Here is a 21144-nt window from a genome sequence, read left to right as displayed (position 1 = left end):
GTGAGTAAAATGTGAAATTCGAACTCTATAGTTGAGTTCCTATAGGATCAGTTCACTTTTTGATAATACTAGAGTCTTGAATTTGTCGTTTATTTCATATTATTTATATTGCTATTATTGAATGCTGATATGTATTCTGACGTTTTTAGTTTTGTTTTGTTCAGTTATTGTTTTCTATTTATTATGTTTAATCTTATGTACATTAATGTGTAGTGTTTGAGATTTGGCATTTAGTAGTAAATAAGTTCTTAAAGATCAATGATTATTTTCGTTTAAAGAATTCTTCCCCAAAACCACAAATTGTCCTTCACATGGATGAAAAGCTTCCCCTTAACATTCTGCAGTAACGGAAAATCATATTATATATATATATATATATATATATATATATATATATATATATATATATATAGATGTTCTAATGATTGAATTGGAAATCAATATTCACTTTGCTATTTATTGCTATCATCTTATAAAAACGGCTTTTATGATTTTATTATATATTTTTATTATGTATTACTTTTTATGATGTCTGTAGAAACTACGAGTAAAATATATTATTTGTGATACATCAATTATGTAAAACTATATGTTTTCAGTATATGAAAACACTATTAATATGTATTTGCAACTAGCGATAGATCCATAAAATACATAGAAAAAATGTGGTTGAAAATCTTTTTGATAACCAAAGCACGAACTGAGATTAAACATCGTGTTAGCAGGAAACCATGATGATTGGTATATATAAGGGAATTAAATTTTTAACATATGGCAACCAGTAGTGAAAAAACAGCAATTCTTAAACTTACATGTGTCTTCGGGGCTGGAGACCCGAGTTTGATTCCCGCTGGGAGCTCATATGATTCAGGTCCTACATTTAGCTGTAGGTCCAGCTAGAGCCTTGGTGCTGATAGGCAATACTAAATTCTAAATCAACCAACTAAATCGAACTCATACAAATTCTTTACCAACGTAGTCCCTTCAGTATTCCTAATATCATCTCATTACCTTAAATCCTTTTCAGAACAGGCTGTACAACGTTTGTGAACCCTCTCATTCAAAAAGAATTATTTCAGCGTCTAATTCTTATATTTGTACAGAGATTGGTGTCCATATTATCAATCTAATAATAATAATAATAAATCTCATTTCTGGACCACAGACTATAGAGAAAAGGTAATCTTCTACACGTCGTTCATTCTAAGGAAAACGAACTCTTTTTAAAAAGACTCGAGCAAAAGATGTAACTAATTCACGTAACAACATATTTTCAAATTAATATTGCTGCTTTTAGACTTTCTAAATGTTTCCTTTAAGGCATGTACATGTGAGTATGAATCGTTGTTCTTCCTCTCATGAACACCGTAATTATAAATATACATCTTTGGATTTATTCGTATGCAAACGGCTATCAAAATGTAATAGATTATAAAAGTGTTGACCAACATACTGGACGCGCAAAATGTAGCTTATTTCATGCAACCGTATATCATTAAGCCACTTTAAAGGCTGTACATAAAAATGGCAAATTATGTTGTGAATGTTTAGTACTGCTTAATTATATCAGCATAAGCATCATACAAAGTTGAAAGCATTTCCATTCTCCATCGTATGTCTACTCTGAGATGAAATGTACAGAGAGATGTAAAATTAGATAAATCATAACAAAGTAAACAGCAAACCTCAATTAAAGAAGGAAAAAGACATAAAGAAACTATTTACCTTGGAACTGCTTTAGGAGTATGCTTGCTTTCCTTTCGTTCTCATAAAACCTCACAGGACCCTGCAATGAAAATGGAATTATTTATTTATATACAGTATATTATTGTTATTCTATTAGAAATAGATAACTAATATATGAGTCTACACTACAATTCATCCTGCTACATTCTTTAGGAGAAATCATATTTCCACTAAATGAAATAAATACGAACAGAAATTACAATAAAGATGAATTTAATTAAATTCAAACAATCCTTTAGAAGTTATGTGTACGATACACATACTACATTGAAACGTAACGTATGAATTCCAAGTCTTGTAGCCTGAGTTGAAGTATAATTGAGCACCAATTGAAAAAAGTACACACGCTTTTAATATGTTTTAAAATTATTCCACACGATTTACATCAAATGATTTTGTTAGAATTTGTGAAATTGATACCAAACACAAATTGAAATAAACCAAAACAGAACCACTTTCTATAATAAAGTTGCCGAACGTTTAGGATATTATGACTGAAATACCCAACTGGAACATTTTTCGTATAACTATTGGGTAATGAAAGTTAACATGATGAAAGTTAAGGATAATACAGTAGCAGTGACAAGTTTTTCAACATCAAGAAATTTGATCATGAAAATGACAGTCTTGTTCAAGGAAACTTGTCATCAATCTCTCGGAAAATCTTTCTTCATCCAAATGAAACGTATGATTTATTTTCGCCATTTCAAATATATTTAACATCAAAGAATTAAAACTTTCTTACGTCCAGTTTGCTAGAATATAGCCTTTTAAAAAGAGATGAGTAGCCATATTTTTTGTTAAAAAAAAAAGTTGTAAATGAATAATTACGGACTTTAGACAGCTGAACAAGAAATCTAATTAATGACGTTTTGGTATATTAAAGGAGACAAACCAACTTAGATGTCTGTTTGTGTAGAACACTAGATGATTACTCGACCTGCAGTCTCGTGAATTATACACATCTCAAGCTTATTAATAGAACAATTCAGGTCAAAACAGCGGGATATCTATTGCAAACCAGAAGGAAAATATACATTAAACCCAAGGATTTTTAAAAAATAATTTACTTCTTATCTGCATCGCCAACTTCAAAAGATGTTAAAATTCAACAGTTTCCTATATATTCAAGTATCCAAACTCACGAAGAAGTCGGTAGCTTATGATAAACATTATAAGCACAACATTTGGAACCGCAAAATTGTTTGAGAAGTGCTAAAAGTAACTTCGTTAGGTTTACCGTCAAATAAAACAAACCAGGATGACCACACTCATACATACAGGAAAATAGTATGCAACTATAAAATAGTCTCGCAACTACGTGGGATAACTTTCGACTGCAAAAGTTTATAAGTCCGCCATATTATCGGTAAATAAATTATTCGGATAAGTACCATCCTAAGGAGCTTAATTAGAAAGAAATGGTAATAAAACATTAAGAACGATATAACGGCAATGTTTCTTGCCCTACCTGTTTTATGATAGCATATTTATTTTCCAGCGTATTAGCGAAATAAAAATATATGCAGTAGCTCAAGGAATTATATTTCGACAACCACCTAATGCTTTAAATAACACTTTAATTGATGAAGCTAATGTACTTTATTTTTGTGTATTCTGTTATTCTATGTGAAAAAATCATTGATCTACTTACAGAATAATCAATGATGCTACCGAGAATTCAAAGTGTAATCAATGAACTTCTTAACGGAAACTTCCATATCAATTCCATTTTTCATCAATTATTTTACTGTTTTTCTAAATTCACAAATTACGTTTTTTCTCATATCTCCGATTCAGAATGTTATTAAGTGATCTAAATCAGATCTGCAGGTAGAGGATGGCTGGTAGTGCTAAGCCGCTATGCGAACATCTTCAGACTTACCTGAATCTTTCCGTTGTTCGTTGGTGTGTACCTATTAAATGAATGTAAGATAAAGTCAGTCTCCACAAAACTTATCTCGGCCACATGTTTGAGCATTCTGGCTGTGGAACTGGGCCTATTTGACTAAATTCACTCAGATTATAGTGAAATTATCACCTTCTATAATTCAGGTCATGTGACTTTCCCAAGGTAACTTATATAAAACGGAACAATTATCCATGACCTTCTCAGTACACTCTTGTTTTCAGAGGTGCATCTAAACATCTTTCTAGAAGGAATACGAGGTGGGTATTGGGGTTTGTATACAAGTATATTTAACATTTTGAAGAGCTTTTTTTATTTTTATCTTTTTTGTTATCACGCCTCAATGCGAGTGGTTGAGGCCGAAAATTCCGTGGTTGCAAAATATTACAACCTTTTATGAATGGTGCTATGCTTATTTGTGGTGTGGTAAATGACAAGAATCCCATCCAAGAGCAAGCTACAATTTATGTAAATGAAACAGAGGACTAAATATAAAATATTTTTCATGTATTTAATCTCATATAGAAATAAATTTATTAATTTATTATGTAAAGCAAAGATGTTCGTTTTCAAGACCTCCATACACCATCAGATTTCTTGTATTTTGCTTCAAGATCAAAGTAAAAGCAGAACCTAGAAGATATTATTTCACAATGAAACCTGACCAATGACTTGACTTGTCTTCTCATCAACTCATTGTCCATAAGATCGCATAACATACCATACTCGGATGCAGTGTTGTGTCCAATCTTCTCAATTTTTAGGGAGGAGTTCTAAAGCCCTAGGTGGGAAACCATATTAACCAACTACATAATACTCTTATTCTTCATTTTTTGCGGGGTAACTCTAGAACTTTGGAAGGAGAATTCACTCTTCCCAATATATCTGGACAAAGCAATTCTCGGATGTTATTTTACATTATTCAAATTTCTGTGTAAAGATATAAAGAAAATAAACAAGATATTCCGCTTTCTGACTACTTACAGGACGTTCGAACACTTTACTTATACCTATCCACTTATCACCTTTTCCGTGCAGGATTGTTTATTGTTTTGGCTAGACAAATAAAAAAAATTGTTGAACGTATAAAACATCTGTAGAGGTTTATGTATATGGCAACTTTGTTAGTGAAATAAAACTTATTGTTTCGTGCTGTCATGTTATTGCTTTCCCCGAAGACATGTCAAACTGGGTCCTCGACACATGACAAAAAGTAAGTTCTGAATATGAAGGTAAGTAAGGTAATTAATAAGGCGATGAAAGATGAGATTAATATGGAAGTTTCCGTCAACAATTCCTTGCTAAAAGAAAAGTTGCATCTCCCTTCCTTGTCCTACCTTATTTGAAGAAGTAAACACGTAAAATGAATATTAAAAAGACGGAAGAATTTGTGTAAATACACATGTCATAAAATATAATAAAATATTATACTTTCTGAATATATCTTACAACTGAAACTATCAATTAGTAAAACATCGGCTAGTACAAAACTGCAGTAGTACAAAACTTGGATATTCTTCTTTAAAATTGATAAAATTCTTATAAACTAATAGTGTTCCCTGTTAAAGAAAAATCACCCTGTATTATCTTTCTAAAGCAACGCACTACATGTAGAACATAGCTAATCAATTGAACCATCACTTACTTTCCTATGACTTAAATTATTGTTTAATAATAATTTTGTTGCATGTATTTTTGTTCATATAGTAATTAAATATTTTTTATGAAAATTTGAATAATTTCAAAAATTAAATTTATGACCTGTAACATCTAGTCACCATAATGTTTTACGCATAATGTTTACCATAAACTCACCAAGTAGTACTAACATGCTAAGTTTAGTCAAGATCAGATGAGTTTCTTCGATCGCGTACGATATTTAATTACTGTCCTTGTGATTTGATTCTCTCAAAGAAAAAAAAAAAGATGAAGAATGATACATTTGCATAATACTTATACAACCAACATAATTAAAGCCCGGGAAAATAAGTGAACTCAAGTGCCAATGATATTATTCACAGATTGACTTTGAAGAACTATATTTGCTGCGCATCCATAGATTACATTTGCTCTCTTTATGACGAGGTGATCATTCACACTCAATCTGCAAGTACTTTACGCAGAATTTACTATTTAAAAAACAATACAAGGTGCATACTGTTTAACAAATCTGCTTTCAACATTGGGAGGGGGTAAGACCACTCCCTTACTTTTTTTTTTAAAGCGATGTTCAAAATATTTATGAAGTTGAAAAACAATGCTGTAGAGAATCAGGGGAGTAGAGTTGTCTTCAACATTGGGAGGTGGGCAGATTTGAGGCTTATTCTGGGGGAGAGGGTAATGAGACTCAGATTACGATAGATTAATCTGATTTCTGAGGTGAACCTGTTGTATATTATATATATCAGGCGATGTAGATGAAGTGGCAGTCGGACACAAATCATCACATTTCTCCCCAAAAAAACACATTTCAAATCGGATTATTGGGGGGACAGTCCCCCAGTTCCAACATTGAGGGGATATGTCCCCTCAACAACCCCCGGAAATTGTGCCAGTGCTGTTTAATAAGGTTTTTAGTTATGTTAGTTGCACAGTAACGGTTTTTAAAATTAAAGAATAATCTCAGGATATAAGGCCATCTTTATGACAGCATGGTTTTCGAACTATCTATATTAAATGTATCCACTTCGTGAAGCAAAATTGCGAGTTTACGAAAGAGTGCTAATAAATCCTTAGCCCCCTCCTACCGAATAGTAAGTTAATTTTGATAACATTAAAAAAAGTATTCTCTTTCGGGCGCACACCACAATTTTTGTGAAGATCTACCAATGTTTTTCATTTCTTTTCAGGTTTAACGCAACGTAATGTCACTGAACGATGTAAAATTTTCTAATATTGAATTGAGTTATCATCAAGTATCACTTCGTACAAAAGAAAACCCCGAAGGAAATTCATTAGAACATGATGAAAACATTAGGGAATAAGGCTCCTTCCTAAAAGACTATAAAGAATTGGTGCTCCAATTTCAGTCGTGAAGTTTTCGATACCTATGATGTTTCCAGAAATGGAGGGTCGTGTGGAGAGACAGCCCCAGACAATATCGACGTGGTTTATGACATGATTTTATCCGATTGGCTATTTCGGCTAAGAAAACTTATGAGATAGTGCACATATCCACAGATCGTGTTGAAGTCATTATCCACCAACATTTGAGCATGCAGAAGCTTTCAACCAAATGTATCCCGAAACACAGACCTCACAAAGCTGACAAAACCGTTGAGGTTTACAGTTTTAACGTATTGACCATGCACACGGCTTACCAGGTTCCTTCATTGACTATGGATTATTACCAAATTTAGAAAATAAACTCTAAGGGGAGAATATCCTCTTTAGGTGATGAGGAGTGATAGTGGCTGTAGAACAGCTTTTTAGATCAATTTTAGGAGTTTTTTGTAACTGTTAAGTGTACAGAAATGTTGAGAGTAGATTGCTCTTCATGAAAAATACGTGGAATAACCTGTAAGTTTTATTACTGGAGACAATTTCCTTCTTTGTCGGGCTAAGGATTTATCACCAATTTCTGGTATTCTGATAATGTATACACAATTGCAAGGTAGAGTAACAAGAGTGGTAATTCAATTTTCTGATTATGATAAGTAATCCAGAAGTTTCTATTGTGTAATATAGCGTGATTAACATATCAGGGGTATAGAAGCAAAACCTGTTTTCAATTTTGTCAGGAGACGAAACAAAAGTGATTTCCTTATGTTTCAGAATTGTTGAACACTGTTTTGTTTAGTGGTCACTACTTAATGCAGATGAGGGAAAGCTACCACTAAAAAAAAAAAAAAAAAAAAAAAAATCTTCAACAATTTCGAAACATAAAGGATTAACTTTTTTTCGTCTCCTGATAAAATTAGAAAATGGATTTAGCAGTTTTTGTTTCTATAACCCAGATATACAATATAGAATGGCATCTTTATCTTTATCCTGGCTGAACTGTGTAGGCGTTTTCCTTATACGTTCAGTGCCTTGTCAATTTAAGCGAGTTTGTAATTGCAGAAACTGGACACTGAAATACTTCGTTCGAAATTTATTTATTTATTTTATTTATTTAATATACAACACAACAGGGTTAATACCCAATTACAGTGTTGTGTACATACAGCAAACGTTACATATATAAATTTCTTAATTATTACTACAGAAAATTTCTTGTTTCACATATGATCTGAACCTGTTTTCTGAAAGACTAAATACATCCACTTTATCAAGCTTATTTACAATATCATTGTATAATTTACACAGCCTCCACATATGGGATTTATATAATATATTTCTCCTGGCTTTTGCACAATAAAATGTCCCTGTATTTTCTACTCTGGTTTTGCAAGTGGGAATCCGTAATGATATTTTCGAGACCAACTCCATACAGTCAATCTTATTGTTTAATAACTTGTATAAGAATAACAAGTCCAACATCCATCTTCTTTTTTCTAGAGTTGGAAAATTAAAGTTGTTTACTAGATCATTGTAGGAAAAATATTTGGGATAATAATTAGTTTTTTTTGTATGTAAGCATTTTTAAGAATTTTGTTTGGATGTTTTCTATTTTTTGAAAGTATTTTCTATTATTGGGGGTCCATATTGTAGAACAATATTCTAATTTTGATCTAACATATGTAAAATAAAGTGTTGTAAACGTTGTCTCACTGGAGAAATCTTGCCCTATTCTGTAAATTAAACCTAAGTTTCTATATTCGCTATTTGTTATCATATCTATGTGTTGATTGAAATTTAGTTCAGGATCAAAAATAACGCCTAAATATTTGACAGTACTTGGTTTAGACAGTTTAGTTTTTTTTCAGTGTATAGTCAAAAGTGATAGGATTTCTTTTTCTCGTAAAAGACAGAGATTTACACTTGGATACATTTATTACTAATTTGTTGTCATCGCACCATGTTTGAACTCGCTGTAGGTCTTGTTGTAGTTGTATGCAGTCTTCAGTTGAATTAATTCTAGAATATAATTTGCGATCATCAGCGAATAGGAGAATCTCAGAGTTTTCAATAAAAAGTGGGATTTCATTAATAAGTAGGAGAAATAGCAGAGGACCCAGATGAGATCCTTGAGGAACCCCAGACAGAGTAACAAACTTTTCGGTGACATGCCCCTTGTATAGAATAGATTGTTTCCGGTTACATAAATACGATACAATATATTCTATTGCCGACTTTGAAAAGTTTAGGCTTGTTAATTTCGCCATTAGAACATCATGATCCACGACATCGAATGCCTTACTGAAATCGGTATAAATTACCAGTACAATACAATAAAACCCCTCCGATGCCTATTAACACGACAAGCAGAAACCTGCGTACCAATTATTCCTACTGGTTAAGATATTTTTTAGAAGAGTAGGATTCATAGATTGAATTGTAGTTTAGTGCCCCTTTCAGCACCGAGATTATATAAGAGGTTGATCTACAGCTTAACGTGGGATCCCAACCACTTGAGTTCCCGCTGGGAATCCAACTCATACATGCTTAGGCTAACCATATGGCCAAGAGTGAGCTCGAATCGGAGTCTACCATTGCCATCAGTGTCGGTGCCGAAGTGTTAAGGGAAGTTCACATCTCCTATTGCTGCAAAGAGACGTCATTGACACTGCAAGGTACAAAATCCCACGGTACGATCACAACTTGGTAGAAGCCAATCATGATCAAGGAACTCGCTAGAAGCCAGAGAGGATCTATAATTCCTGCCCTACCCACCTCAGATTATGGCTGGCATACCAGGTGTATTAGCTGAATCAGTGATTCGCACAATCTACTCATTGGGGAGGAAGAGGAGTCGATTATCTCACGGCAAGATTTCCTTTGTTCTTTATACTTATTCCATCAGAAAGGGTAACATATTCTAGAAGAAGGACTTAAATGTATCCTTATTGATACATAAGTCATCTTTAGAGATTCAAACCTTAGCGATTGAAGCGGAATAGAGAATTTGGAAGAAACGTAACAGTTACAACCTAAAGTCTAGTGTTAATCCAGTGGAGACGTACTTAATGTATAGTTCTCAAGGACCATCAATAAGAAGTATCTTCTACGGTGCCTTGTTAAATAAAATATGGTACCATGAAGAGTCGAGAAGTGCTAAGTAAACGCGCAACTCCACCGAGATTAATTATATCTCAAAATACTTGGTGCTGTCTCCAGTTTAATTTACACAACAAAACTGAGATTACGTTCAACTTTCTCTTAAGTAGTGTATTTTTTACCTTTTTCTGTATATAACATTCTTATCTCAAGTATTATTCAGAAGAAATTATTACAAACAAAACTAGAGTTTTTTTTATCTTTATTCTGTATCCCTTTGCATTGTATATAAATACACACCATATTCCACATTTGTAACCAAGTTAGATTGTTTGAATTTAATTAGAAATAACAGTTTGCAATGCTATCTGCAGAGAACTTCGTTAAAACCACACACTCTGCGGCATCTCTCTTTAGCTTTGAAACTTGTTCATTACCAACAGATACCATTCGTTGTTATGCAAAAAGCTTATTCCATGCAGAATAAAGATTGGATACGAATTCAATTTTACGTCGTCTATAGCTGAATTGCTGTACTGGTAATGATGCTTTCACTTTATGTTAATCCCGTTGAGACGTTCTCTATTTGTTATGTAAATACTTCTTGTGTCGTTGAGTTACGTAAATACACTGGTTTGCTGTATGTTTTAAGGAGAACAAGTCTATAGGTATCATAAAAAGTTGCAAAGATTCAAACAGCCTAAATCTCTATTAAGTTTGATAAGCTTATTGAGAAATATGAAGCGAAAAGGTGGAAGTAGTCGAGCTTTTTAAAAAACTTCTTATATATAAGTTGTAGGAGTATAATTTGTACAATAAAGATTAATGTCATTAAACAAATCTTTGGAGTAATTTACACTCTCTCACTTAAACTTTGTTAGTAGTTTACTCTGGTATTGCTAGAGGTTTTGGGCCTTATGCAGAGTCGTTTTGACGTGTGATTAGTGTCATACTAAAGAGTTCGACTAACATATGTTTCCTGCAATAGTCAGCCTTTAGTATGACGCTAATTATACGTCAAAACGATTTTGCATAATGCTGTTTGAGTTTATATTCTAGTGTGGACTACAAGAGTTCCTACCGGTAATGTAGAGCCTGGATTTACCACGACACTAACTATATAATGACGAAGTTTATACATTCTTATTCGACCCCATTGCCTACACTACAATGAAGACAAATATCTTTGCTGCTGAAACTTCCACTAAATCTCCTTTGAATCAAATAAACTATATTCGATTTGTATAGTAGGTAATTCAAGGAGAGGAAACCAAGTCCGCTCTTCTCCTAGTAATTTCCATATCAAGAATCAACCAACATGCAACCAAAGGATAGATGACGAAATAGATTTAAAAGAGTGAAAGTGATTAGTATATGAGTATGATAAGGTGTTCCCCCCATTCTTATCAGAGAGCTGGTGGTCCGCACGCTGAGGTGTTTCCGGAAGTTTGAAATGTGTGGGTTTGGACCATTAGTGTGTGTGTGTGTGTGAAAGTACAAATTACTACAAGTGTGCATGCACAGTGATGGTGAAATGGTTTAAATATAATTATACGTATATATTAAAATATATATGAGTAATAGTGGAAGTAATTATCAAAAGAGAAACCATAATAAATTAATTGAGATATAAAAATACGTAAATCAGAAGAGAAACCAAAAACAATTAAGAAATTTTAAAAAATCAAAAGATAAAGAAACCAAAGTTATTTCAAAGAACCAAACAAAGTAACCACAGGTTAAAATAATTAACTAACGTAAATATATATTATTTAGAAAAAAATTGTAATTATATGTTCAAATTATGTTTTAAGTTGCAAGAGGCAAGATTATAATATGAAATAAAATATTTCAGTTTTACCTCCCACGGGTATACCGGGTAGTCTAAAGGAAGCGGTAATGATGAGAAATGAACGATATGATGGAAACAAGAAAGTGGGAGGAAGCGGGAGAATTCTGAGAAAACCCACGCTCACAGTGTCTGTATACCACAAAGTTCACTTGGTGAGAGCTGGGATCGAACCAAAGACCTCATGCACCAGAGGTGAACGCTCTACTAGTGAGCCACCGCGGCCCCAGGCAGGATTGTAATAGAGATTACTAATAAAATAAAGTCGCTAATCCAGTACGTTTTTAATACATAATTATTAATACAATCATTAACATGTGAAAGAACGGCTTATTTCACGAATTTACACTAAGGTAAACTACTGATCATTCCTTCAGACAACCCAATGTTTCCCAGTAATTTACAAACCAAGATCACGAAACAACATGAAATTTTTAGTTTACCATCTCACGATTATGTCCTTTAAGCTAATGCAGACAACTGCTGAATGAAAGTGAATAATTATGTAATTAAATTTTTCTGCTCTCTCACGGAGAATCGAACTTGGGAGGATGTGCACCAAGGCTCACATGATAGCAACTAGAACAACTTTTTAAATAGAAAATCAATTTATCATATTTCCTGTCACTGTTTCCTACTTCCAGCCAAGTTTTCTCGTACAGAGTTTATTTAGGTCGTTACTGGTATCTATGGTCTTAAGCCCGTATGAGAGATGACGTCCCAAAGCAAACACGTTATCCGCAAAGGGAGAAAGGAGGAAGCAATGTGAGACTTATATGTTAGGTAACATCCCGGCATTTGTCTAGTATGAATGATGAAAACCCAGGAAAAGTCTCACCCAGGATGACTAGCCTGAATAAGCTGTTACATTTTTAGACAGAGTGTCCTACTTGGAATCGAACCCTGGACTGGTCGTACAGGGTTTGAACCCTTTATTATATTGGACAGAAACACGAACACAAACATATCCAGGAGAATTAGATACCCACCAATGCTACTATAGAGGGACTTTTATAGGCTTCACCTCACTATCATCAGACTAACGCAGCGTTTCCCAACCGGTGTACCGTGAATGGGTCGCTGGTGTTCCGCGAGGAATTGAAACAAAATTATTAATTTTATAGTAATCAAATTGCAAAACGTAGGAAGAATGTATATTTGTATTTCACATTACTATGAACCTCTACTATGAATCCACAATTTTAAGTTTCATATCAGGTTACTGTTCTGTATATTTCTAATGTTGAAAAAAATGGTTATCATTGTTATGACCATTATTACTTCTTTATTATTGCAGACTATTTCGTAACTTGAAAATTTAAAATATCATTCAACCCTTTCGACAAATTACCTACATTTGTGTTTTAAAAGTAAAAGAGATTTGTTTGTTCATTCGTTATTTAGTGATCTTCCTTCTTAGGAAAAGGTTAGATACAGTTTTTTAAAAAGAAAACATTTTTAAAAACCTGAGTCCAATATTTCATTGCAATTGTTCTTTATTTTTAAATTAGAATGAAAAATAAGCATAATGATTTACCACGAAAAAAAAAAAACTGTGATAGAGCTTTCTTCTCTGTAAGAAGGAGATCAATAACCACAGAAAAATACCACTGTGTTTTATATTTACAAATAATAATATCTATAAGTGTGCCGCGAGAATCCAAGTAACACCCGTAGTGTGCCGCAAGTTGAAAAAGGTTGGGAAACGCTGGACTAACGCCTAAGACATTCGAGTACGCCCACTGCTCAACGTGGAGGGTCCAACGTCATGAAGAAATCTCAACCAAACACTACTCGAAAGTATTTTTTTCTCTTTTGCAATACAGGATAGCCTTCAGAGAAATATTGTTCCGTGATTGGCTCCAATAGTTCACGTGACTACTTTTTCCATTGTTACACTTCACAATAAAAAAAACTGATTGCCCGGAAGAAGCGAGAGTGAGAGTTCGCCCACCATAATTGGACAAGATTATGCTAAATAAACCAAAAATGGAACATCACTATTAGCTAGAGAACTTCATTTTTTTAACAAAAAAAAGTAATAAAATTGGGATTTTACATGAATATGAACATATTCGAAAATACATGAATTGAAATGTTTTAAGAGCAGTTGCATTATAATTGTAAAATTTTTTGAAGTCAAATTTATGTGAGTTGGACCATTTCCGCATAAAACCATCCAGGTCTCAAATTTGAAAGTTCCGACAATTAGGCCTAGAGCTTGTTAAAATATGGCTCTAAGTCGAAAAATTGTTGAAGATTCTTGTTGATCCAACTTGAAAGTTCGAAACTATATTGTTTTTAAACTAGTCTAACTAACTGAATAAAACTAAAAAAGAACATATCTTCATATACCATACAATAATATACTAGTTATTGTTGGAAGCAAAATATAATGATAGATAATAAATGTTCTTCCGTTATTTAATATACTCTAGAAAACAAATGAATTATGAAATGTGTCGAAATGAAATAACATAGTAGTACTATTACTATTAAAATAATTAAAGAATATATAGTCTCTCATTCGATCCAACTTCTAATTTTTTCCTGCATACTGACATTTAGGAAGACTTATCGGTTTTGCTTAAAGTTCGTGTTTCTACCCCATGGAGCCAGGGCCGGCCTTAGGTGGTGCGGAGCCCCATGTTTACAACTAATTTGCACCAAGGTATGTACAATCTCCCCTGCGCTCTCCCTGCTGGTCTAGTGGTTATACCCATTTCCCATTATAATGTTTTTTTTTTTTCATCTGCAAAGTGTTCCGGTGAAAACTCACTCTGCTCATTGCTTATAGTAGCTAATTTTTCAGAGAAATAACTCAAATGGAAATACAGACAGTGAATGAATTTTAAAATACATATTTGACCCTTGTGCCTCGCAATTTTTCAAGAAGGTTCTGTACCCACCAGTATTTCATAGTTTTCCTCTCTTACAAGTAAGCCTATCAATGTCGAAATTTAGTTTCTTGACCAACTTGGCAGAGAAGTGTAGAATATCAAGAAACGAGCGTAAGCAAAATTTAAAACGATTCTGTCCATAAAGATGGCCGAAGAGGCGAAAACCCTGATTGATCAGAATAAGCCATAACAATGTGTTTTAAATTTGAAAAAAATATTTTATTTGTAAAACGGGTAAAGGAATGAAAACAAAACCCTAACCGGATATTAACCGACACTGAAGGAAGCAGACATCTACCTGAGGGTATCATTGCAACCATCTTGAAGTCGGTCATTTGTATCTCACTCCGGTTTTTTAAATAGCAAAGGGGTCATGTAATATATCAATCAAATTGTGTTATAATTTTCCGAGAAATACAATGATGAAGTCAATGTTTCCATAAGTTTGTATTTGTAAGACATAATGAAATGCACATGGATATAAATTCGTTGGTTCAAAGATTTTCTAACAGTTATATCTTTTTTAAAAAGAATTCAAGTCAGGAAAATCTAATGTACGTTAGTGAGAACATCGTAGGTATAATCAGCTTGAAATCGTCATCGACTGCAGGCAAAATGAAATGGTGATGAGACGATTACGAACTTTAAGGAACTGATTGGAGATGAATGACATAGCTCTATTTTCCATTGGATTCTTCGAGTTAGAAGACAAATCTTCATAAGCAGCCATCTATTCAGTACGCACTAGTATACATTCGGTTTTTCTGACCTCATTTTAAAAAATCCACGGGATTTTTCGCAGGAGAGGGTAAAGTTTGTCCTATGGTTTTGCATTTTTAATACAGCTATAATAAAAGAAAGAATATGCAAAGAAGTCGCACTGTGGCTGATTTATTTGATACTATCTCGGTAGTATCATATGGACGTAATCAATAAAACACCAGGAACTTTTATTTAGTGGGCTTCAAAATAAGAAAAGGTATGCACCCAAAATAATGATATACATTCGACAAAACTCCAAATAATATGTTTACGCCCAGGCGTGTATGTAAGGGAATTTGGGGGAGTGTTAGGTGTGTTGGGCTGTGCAGGATACTCCCTGGACATAATACCTATTTTTACAACAGAAGTTATAAACATAAAAAAAACTAAAGAAACTACTGCAGCACTAAATTCAGAAAATATTTGCTTATGTCCGGAAACAATACAAACTATTCATTTACTTATTAGGGAGAGGCCATACCCTCCCTTATGGAGTCTATGGATATACCTGTATTGTAATATGCTGTTGTGTGTACTTGACAACCGAGAGTAGCAGAACCATCTGCAGTACCAGTAGCAGACGGTATCATAGTCACTTGACTAGGGGCCTCGCGAGTAGAATGGTATGTATTAGTTACATGTACAGTAAAAGCTCCTTATTCGCGAGGTATATGTTCCATAAATATGCCGCGAATACAGAAACCGTGAATACGGAATGGTAATTTATATGGGATTATAGGGGATACGTTCCTAGGTGACAAAATAAAAAAACAAATACATATATAAAAAATCAATTTACTGTAATTGAAGTTTTTGACCATATTGATTAATTTTATCTTCAGGCTTAGGCAATGGTTTGAAGAATTTAGTAATTTTTTTCTTGCTTGGCAGTTTTCAAAAGCTCCTTCAATTCAGACTGATATTCAGCAGTGGCATTAGCAATTTGCCTCTTAAAAAGAAGACTTCGTTCCATAGACGGATCAATTTTCATAAAGAAATCACAAAGCTCATTTGCATTCTCAAACCTTCACTAAGATTTTTCAAATTAAATGTCACGTTTCCAGTGTTTGTTGAAGCCTCTTCTTCAATGGGCTGTGAATTTAACATTTCCTCCAAGTCGGTTTCAGTCAAATCGTCATCCTGCGATTCAAGCAATTACTGAATGTCACTTGATTCTATCTGTTCGAACCCATCTCGTCCTATTCCATTCGAAATTTCGGCTATATTTGCAGTCAAAGTTTGAATTTGCACACATTCTTCGCCATTTTCCTCAGTCAGAGCAGGCCACAGTTTTTTCCAGCATGACTTCAATGTGTGTGGCTTCAGTTCTTCCAATGATTCTTTTATGTTTACGATGCATTTTGCTATGTCAAATTTCTTCCAACATTCCATAACATTCATATCAGGATTACATTCCATATTATCCAATACGATTTTGAAGGTTCGTCTAATGTAATAGAGCTTAAACGCCTGGATTATTCCTTGGTCCATAGGTTGAAGCAAAGTCGTCGTGTTGGGAGGTAAAAATGTCACTTTTATATTTGGATGCATAGTTTCAAGTTCGCGAGGATGACCTGGTGCATTGTCCAAAACTAGAACTGCTTTAAAATCTAAATTCTGTTTTTTAAAATAAGTTTCAACTTCAGAAACAAAACAATTCTGGAACCAGTTACAAAAAATAGCGCTTGTAACCCACGCTTTCTTATTAGCACGCCAAAACACTGGCAGGTCGTCCTTATTTTGATTTTTTTAAAGCCCGAGGATTTAACGATCTGTAAAACATCAGTGGTTTAAGGACACAATCTCCAGATGCATTAGAACATAGCAGCAGTGTAACTCTATCCTTTGCTGCCTTAAATCCAGGAGCAGACTTGAATGAATGTTTTGTTTGGCATTCTCTTCCAAAACAGTGCAGTTTCGTCAGCATTAAATACTTGCTCAGGTTTGTATCCTCCATCAGCTACTAAGTTTGCAAATTCTTCTGGATATCGTTCTGCTGCAGCAGTGTCTGCAGATGCAGCTTCTCCAACGATTTTAACGTTATGCAATGATTGTCTCACCTTAAATTTATTGAACTAACCTTCCGATGCTTGAAATCCTCCATCTGTACATTCACCACTACAACTACCATCAGGTTCTTTAAAATGAGCGTAAGGACGCTTTGCCTTCTCCCGGACCATTGGACCACTCAGAGGCACCCTTTTTGGGTTGCGGTCTTTGATCCATAATGACAACGCCACTTCCATTTTTTCTATTGCTGGATCACGAACAATTTTCGCTGACAATAAAGTTGAAGCTACAGACGACCTTATTTTATCTTCGGGTTTGTTTTTATCGATCGTACAGTTGATTCGTTGACATTGAATGAGCGTGATATGGATGCAAACGACTCTCCAAGGCGTAAACAATCAAGCATTTCTATTTTCACTTTAAGCGGTAACACAGATTTTTTTTTTCGTGTCGAAACTCGTTTCTCATTTTTTTTAGTTGACATTACTGTATAAATTAGGAAGACAGCGGTAGAGACGTGTTACTCGATCACAATTTTTGTACCGAATGGAAAAACGAAACAATTAAACACGCAAAGGGGCTCTTACCAAAGGACGGAATGTCTAGTAATGTGGCGGCATTTAAAAATATACTTTATTCATTGAGTAATAAGGTTGATTTCATTCTGTTTGTTTACATTCTTAAAAACACCGATCGCGGCGAAGGCGGCTTATGTCAAAGTCCGAACCAATACAGCGGCGATATAATTTAACAACATACTTTAGGCAAAGTTGTAATAAGGTCTATTTTACATTTTATTAGTCCATTTGACGGGGTTTAAAAAGGATACATATTGGAATCCTTTTTATTATTATGTATGTACGTACTGATTAGATCTCTTAGCCGCAAATATAGGAATTGAGTCGCATTTTTTTAATCCGTGAATAGTGAAAACGCGAATGAAGGAAGCGCGAATAAGGAGCTTTTACTGTATTAGGAACAAAATTTAGCCACAGGGACCACAACACACTTGTTTGCTTTGGGCCTAATATCCTGTTAAAACGGCACTGGGGAGTAGATTAGACTACTTTAGCGCGGGGTCCCCTTAGGCGCGGGGCCCGATTGGGAGCAATCGGTCCAATCGGCTTAAGGCCGGCCCTGCATGGAGCACACCAGGCGCGCACCCAGAATTTTTTGTTGGTAGCAGTCCAAAGTTAGGGGGGAAAGGTCCAACACTACAAAACTCTACTTCTATGTGATATTAAGCTTGTACTCTTCTGCATCCGAAAAGACGACAAAAATCGTTAAATATTGTAGTTATGTTCTCAGGAAAATAATAATAGACCTAGTTTGCTTTCACAAGAAAAGGAAGGGTAGAGATGAAGTGAAAGATCAAATTTTAGGCTACACCAATCATTTCTTTGCCAAACAAGTATATTTGTATTTAGAAACTATACAAATGTATACCGAATTATGCAATTTTGGGGGGGTTCTAGACCCGGTGGACCTCTCGCGTTGAGCGTCCCTGAAGCACAGTATTCAAAACAAAAATACGAGGGGGGACCCAAAAGAAACCGGACTTTTGTTCTAAAAAAATAATTTATTACATTTTTTTTACAAAATTCTTTCAGTCTTCTTCAAAGTATTCTCCATTAAATGCGATTCATTTTTCCCCTTTTCTTTCCCACTGTTGGAAGCACCTCTGGAACTCTGGAACTTTTATATCGTCCAATGCGCTCTACGAAGTTCTTTTTACAGTCTCTACGCCATCAAACATTTTCCTTTTAGATTTTGTTTAATTCTCGGAAAATGTCATCATGTTGGTCAAAAAGTTTGGATCACTTTCAATCTGATTTTTCAAGTCCTGGCTAAAATTCAGACGAATGATTTGATCCTGTGTGAGCAGGCGAGACACAAACTTAGCGGCAACATGTCTCATTTGCAAAACCTCACGCTGACATGAGCTCCAACTCACTCCTACCTGTTTTGAAATATCATCGATCATGAAACGACGATCCTCGCTGATTTTGGGGCAGATTTGTTTGATGTTTTCGTCGTTTCGAAACGATGAAGAGCACCCAGAACGAGCATGATCTTCAACACTCATCTCATCACACTTAAAGCGCCCAAACCACTCAAAATATTGTGTGCGGTTCATAGTATCCTTCTTGAAAGCCTGTTGAAGCATTTGGTAAGTTTTCGTTTCCGATTTTCCAAGTAGAAAGCAAACACATTCGTTGTTCCTTTGAATGTGCCATAACGATTTCGCAGGCGGCAAAAGAGAACAGTTGAGAAAAACAATAATACGATCAAACGTTAACCTCCTACGCAGACGCCGCTTGGTTAACTGATCTGGGAAGGTCTCTACTACAGTAGATCCACCTAGCAGGAGAACTCTCTACTACGCCTAGGCACGGCAGCGCTCTTTCAATCCGGTTTCTTTTGGGTCCCCAGTCGTATGAAATATTTTAAAATCCTTATTCAAAGACCCACAAAACACTGATTTCTCTTTCGTAAATGTTAGTTTTGCCATTTCCATTGTTTACGAAAGTTGTAGCAAGCATAACGAAGTTTTGAGAATTCAATGGTAAACAAAGTAAGCTATCTAATGAGTAACAAATATCTTCTGATTATTGTATTGAAATTTTGAAAACATGTAGCATCAACCGGACGATAATATATTTAAAATTCTAATGTTTTATGTTTTTGTTCGATGAGTTTGAATAAATTTTAAAAAGTTGTACGTTTAAAGAAAAATATACTCAACTGAGATAGGGTAGATTAAATCGCTTTTAAAGTTTTAAAATAATAAAACTCACTTTCTGAAATGTAGGACATATATTAATTAAAATCAAGAATAGACTGAATAAATTGACTAGGATTGATTCTATGATGACATCCCACATCCACTATGCGATCAAAAGTATCCGGACACCCCCTGAAACATAAGTTTTCATATTAGGTGCATTGTGCTGCCACCTACTGCCAGGTACTCATTATCAGCGACCTCAGTAGTCATTAGACATCATGAGAAAGCAGAATTGGGCGTTCCGCGGAACTCACGGACTTCGAACGTGGTCACGTGATTGGGTGTCACTTGTGTCAGAAGTCTGTACGCGAGGTTTCCACACCCTTGTGTCAGAAGTCTGCACGCGAGGTATCCCTAGGTCTACTGTGTCTGATATGTTAGTGAAGTGGAAACATGAAGGGACACGTACAGCACAAAAATGTACAGGCCGATCTCGTCTGTTGACTGACAAAGACCGCCGACAGTTGAAGAGGGTCGTAAAGTGTAATTTGCAGACATCTATCCAGACCATCACACAGGAATTCCAAACTGCATCAGGATCCACTCCAAGTACTATGACAGTTAGGCGTGAGGTGAGAAAACTTGGATTTCATGGTCAAGCGGCTGCTCATAAGCCACACATCACGCAGGTAAATGCCAAACGACGCCTCGCTTGGTGTAAGGAGCGTAAACATGGGTTTATTGAAAAGTGGAAAAACGTTGTATGGGGTGACGAATCACGGTACACAATGTGGCGATCAGATGGCAGGGTGTGGGTATGGCGAATGCCAGGTGAACGTCATCTGTCAGCGTGTGTAGTGTCAACAGTAAAATTCGGAGGTGGTGGTGTTATGGGGTGGTCGTTTTCATCTTGGAGGGGGCTTGCACCCTTTGTTGTTTTGCGTGGCACTCTTACAGCGCAGGCCTACATTGATGTTTTAAGCACCTTCTTCCTTCTCACTGTTGAAGAGCAATTCGGGGATGGCGATTGCATCTTTGAACACGATCGAGCACCTGTTCATTGTGCACGGCCTGTGGGGGAGTGGTTACACGACTATAACATCCCTGTAATAGACTGACCTGCACAGAGTCCTGACTTGAA

At 35.0% G+C, this 21144-nt stretch overlaps 1 protein-coding gene across 2 annotated transcripts in view; it reads right to left on the bottom strand.

Moving 5' to 3' along the window:
* Positions 1 to 21144, bottom strand: part of GABA-B-R2 (gamma-aminobutyric acid type B receptor subunit 2) — an 832753-nt gene that overhangs the window by 299444 nt on the left and 512165 nt on the right. For both annotated transcript variants that reach the window (XM_081759238.1, XM_081759239.1), the window contains exon 6: positions 1726 to 1786. In XM_081759238.1, coding sequence (XP_081615364.1) covers positions 1726 to 1786 — 61 coding nt within the window. The remainder of the gene's footprint in view (positions 1 to 1725; positions 1787 to 21144) is intronic.

Source organism: Thermobia domestica, chromosome 5 (genome assembly GCF_964235325.1).
Source record: "Thermobia domestica chromosome 5, izTheDome1.hap1.1, whole genome shotgun sequence".
In the NCBI taxonomy this organism is placed as follows: Eukaryota; Metazoa; Arthropoda; class Insecta; order Zygentoma; family Lepismatidae; genus Thermobia; species Thermobia domestica.
This window is presented reverse-complemented; position numbering and strand designations above follow the sequence as displayed.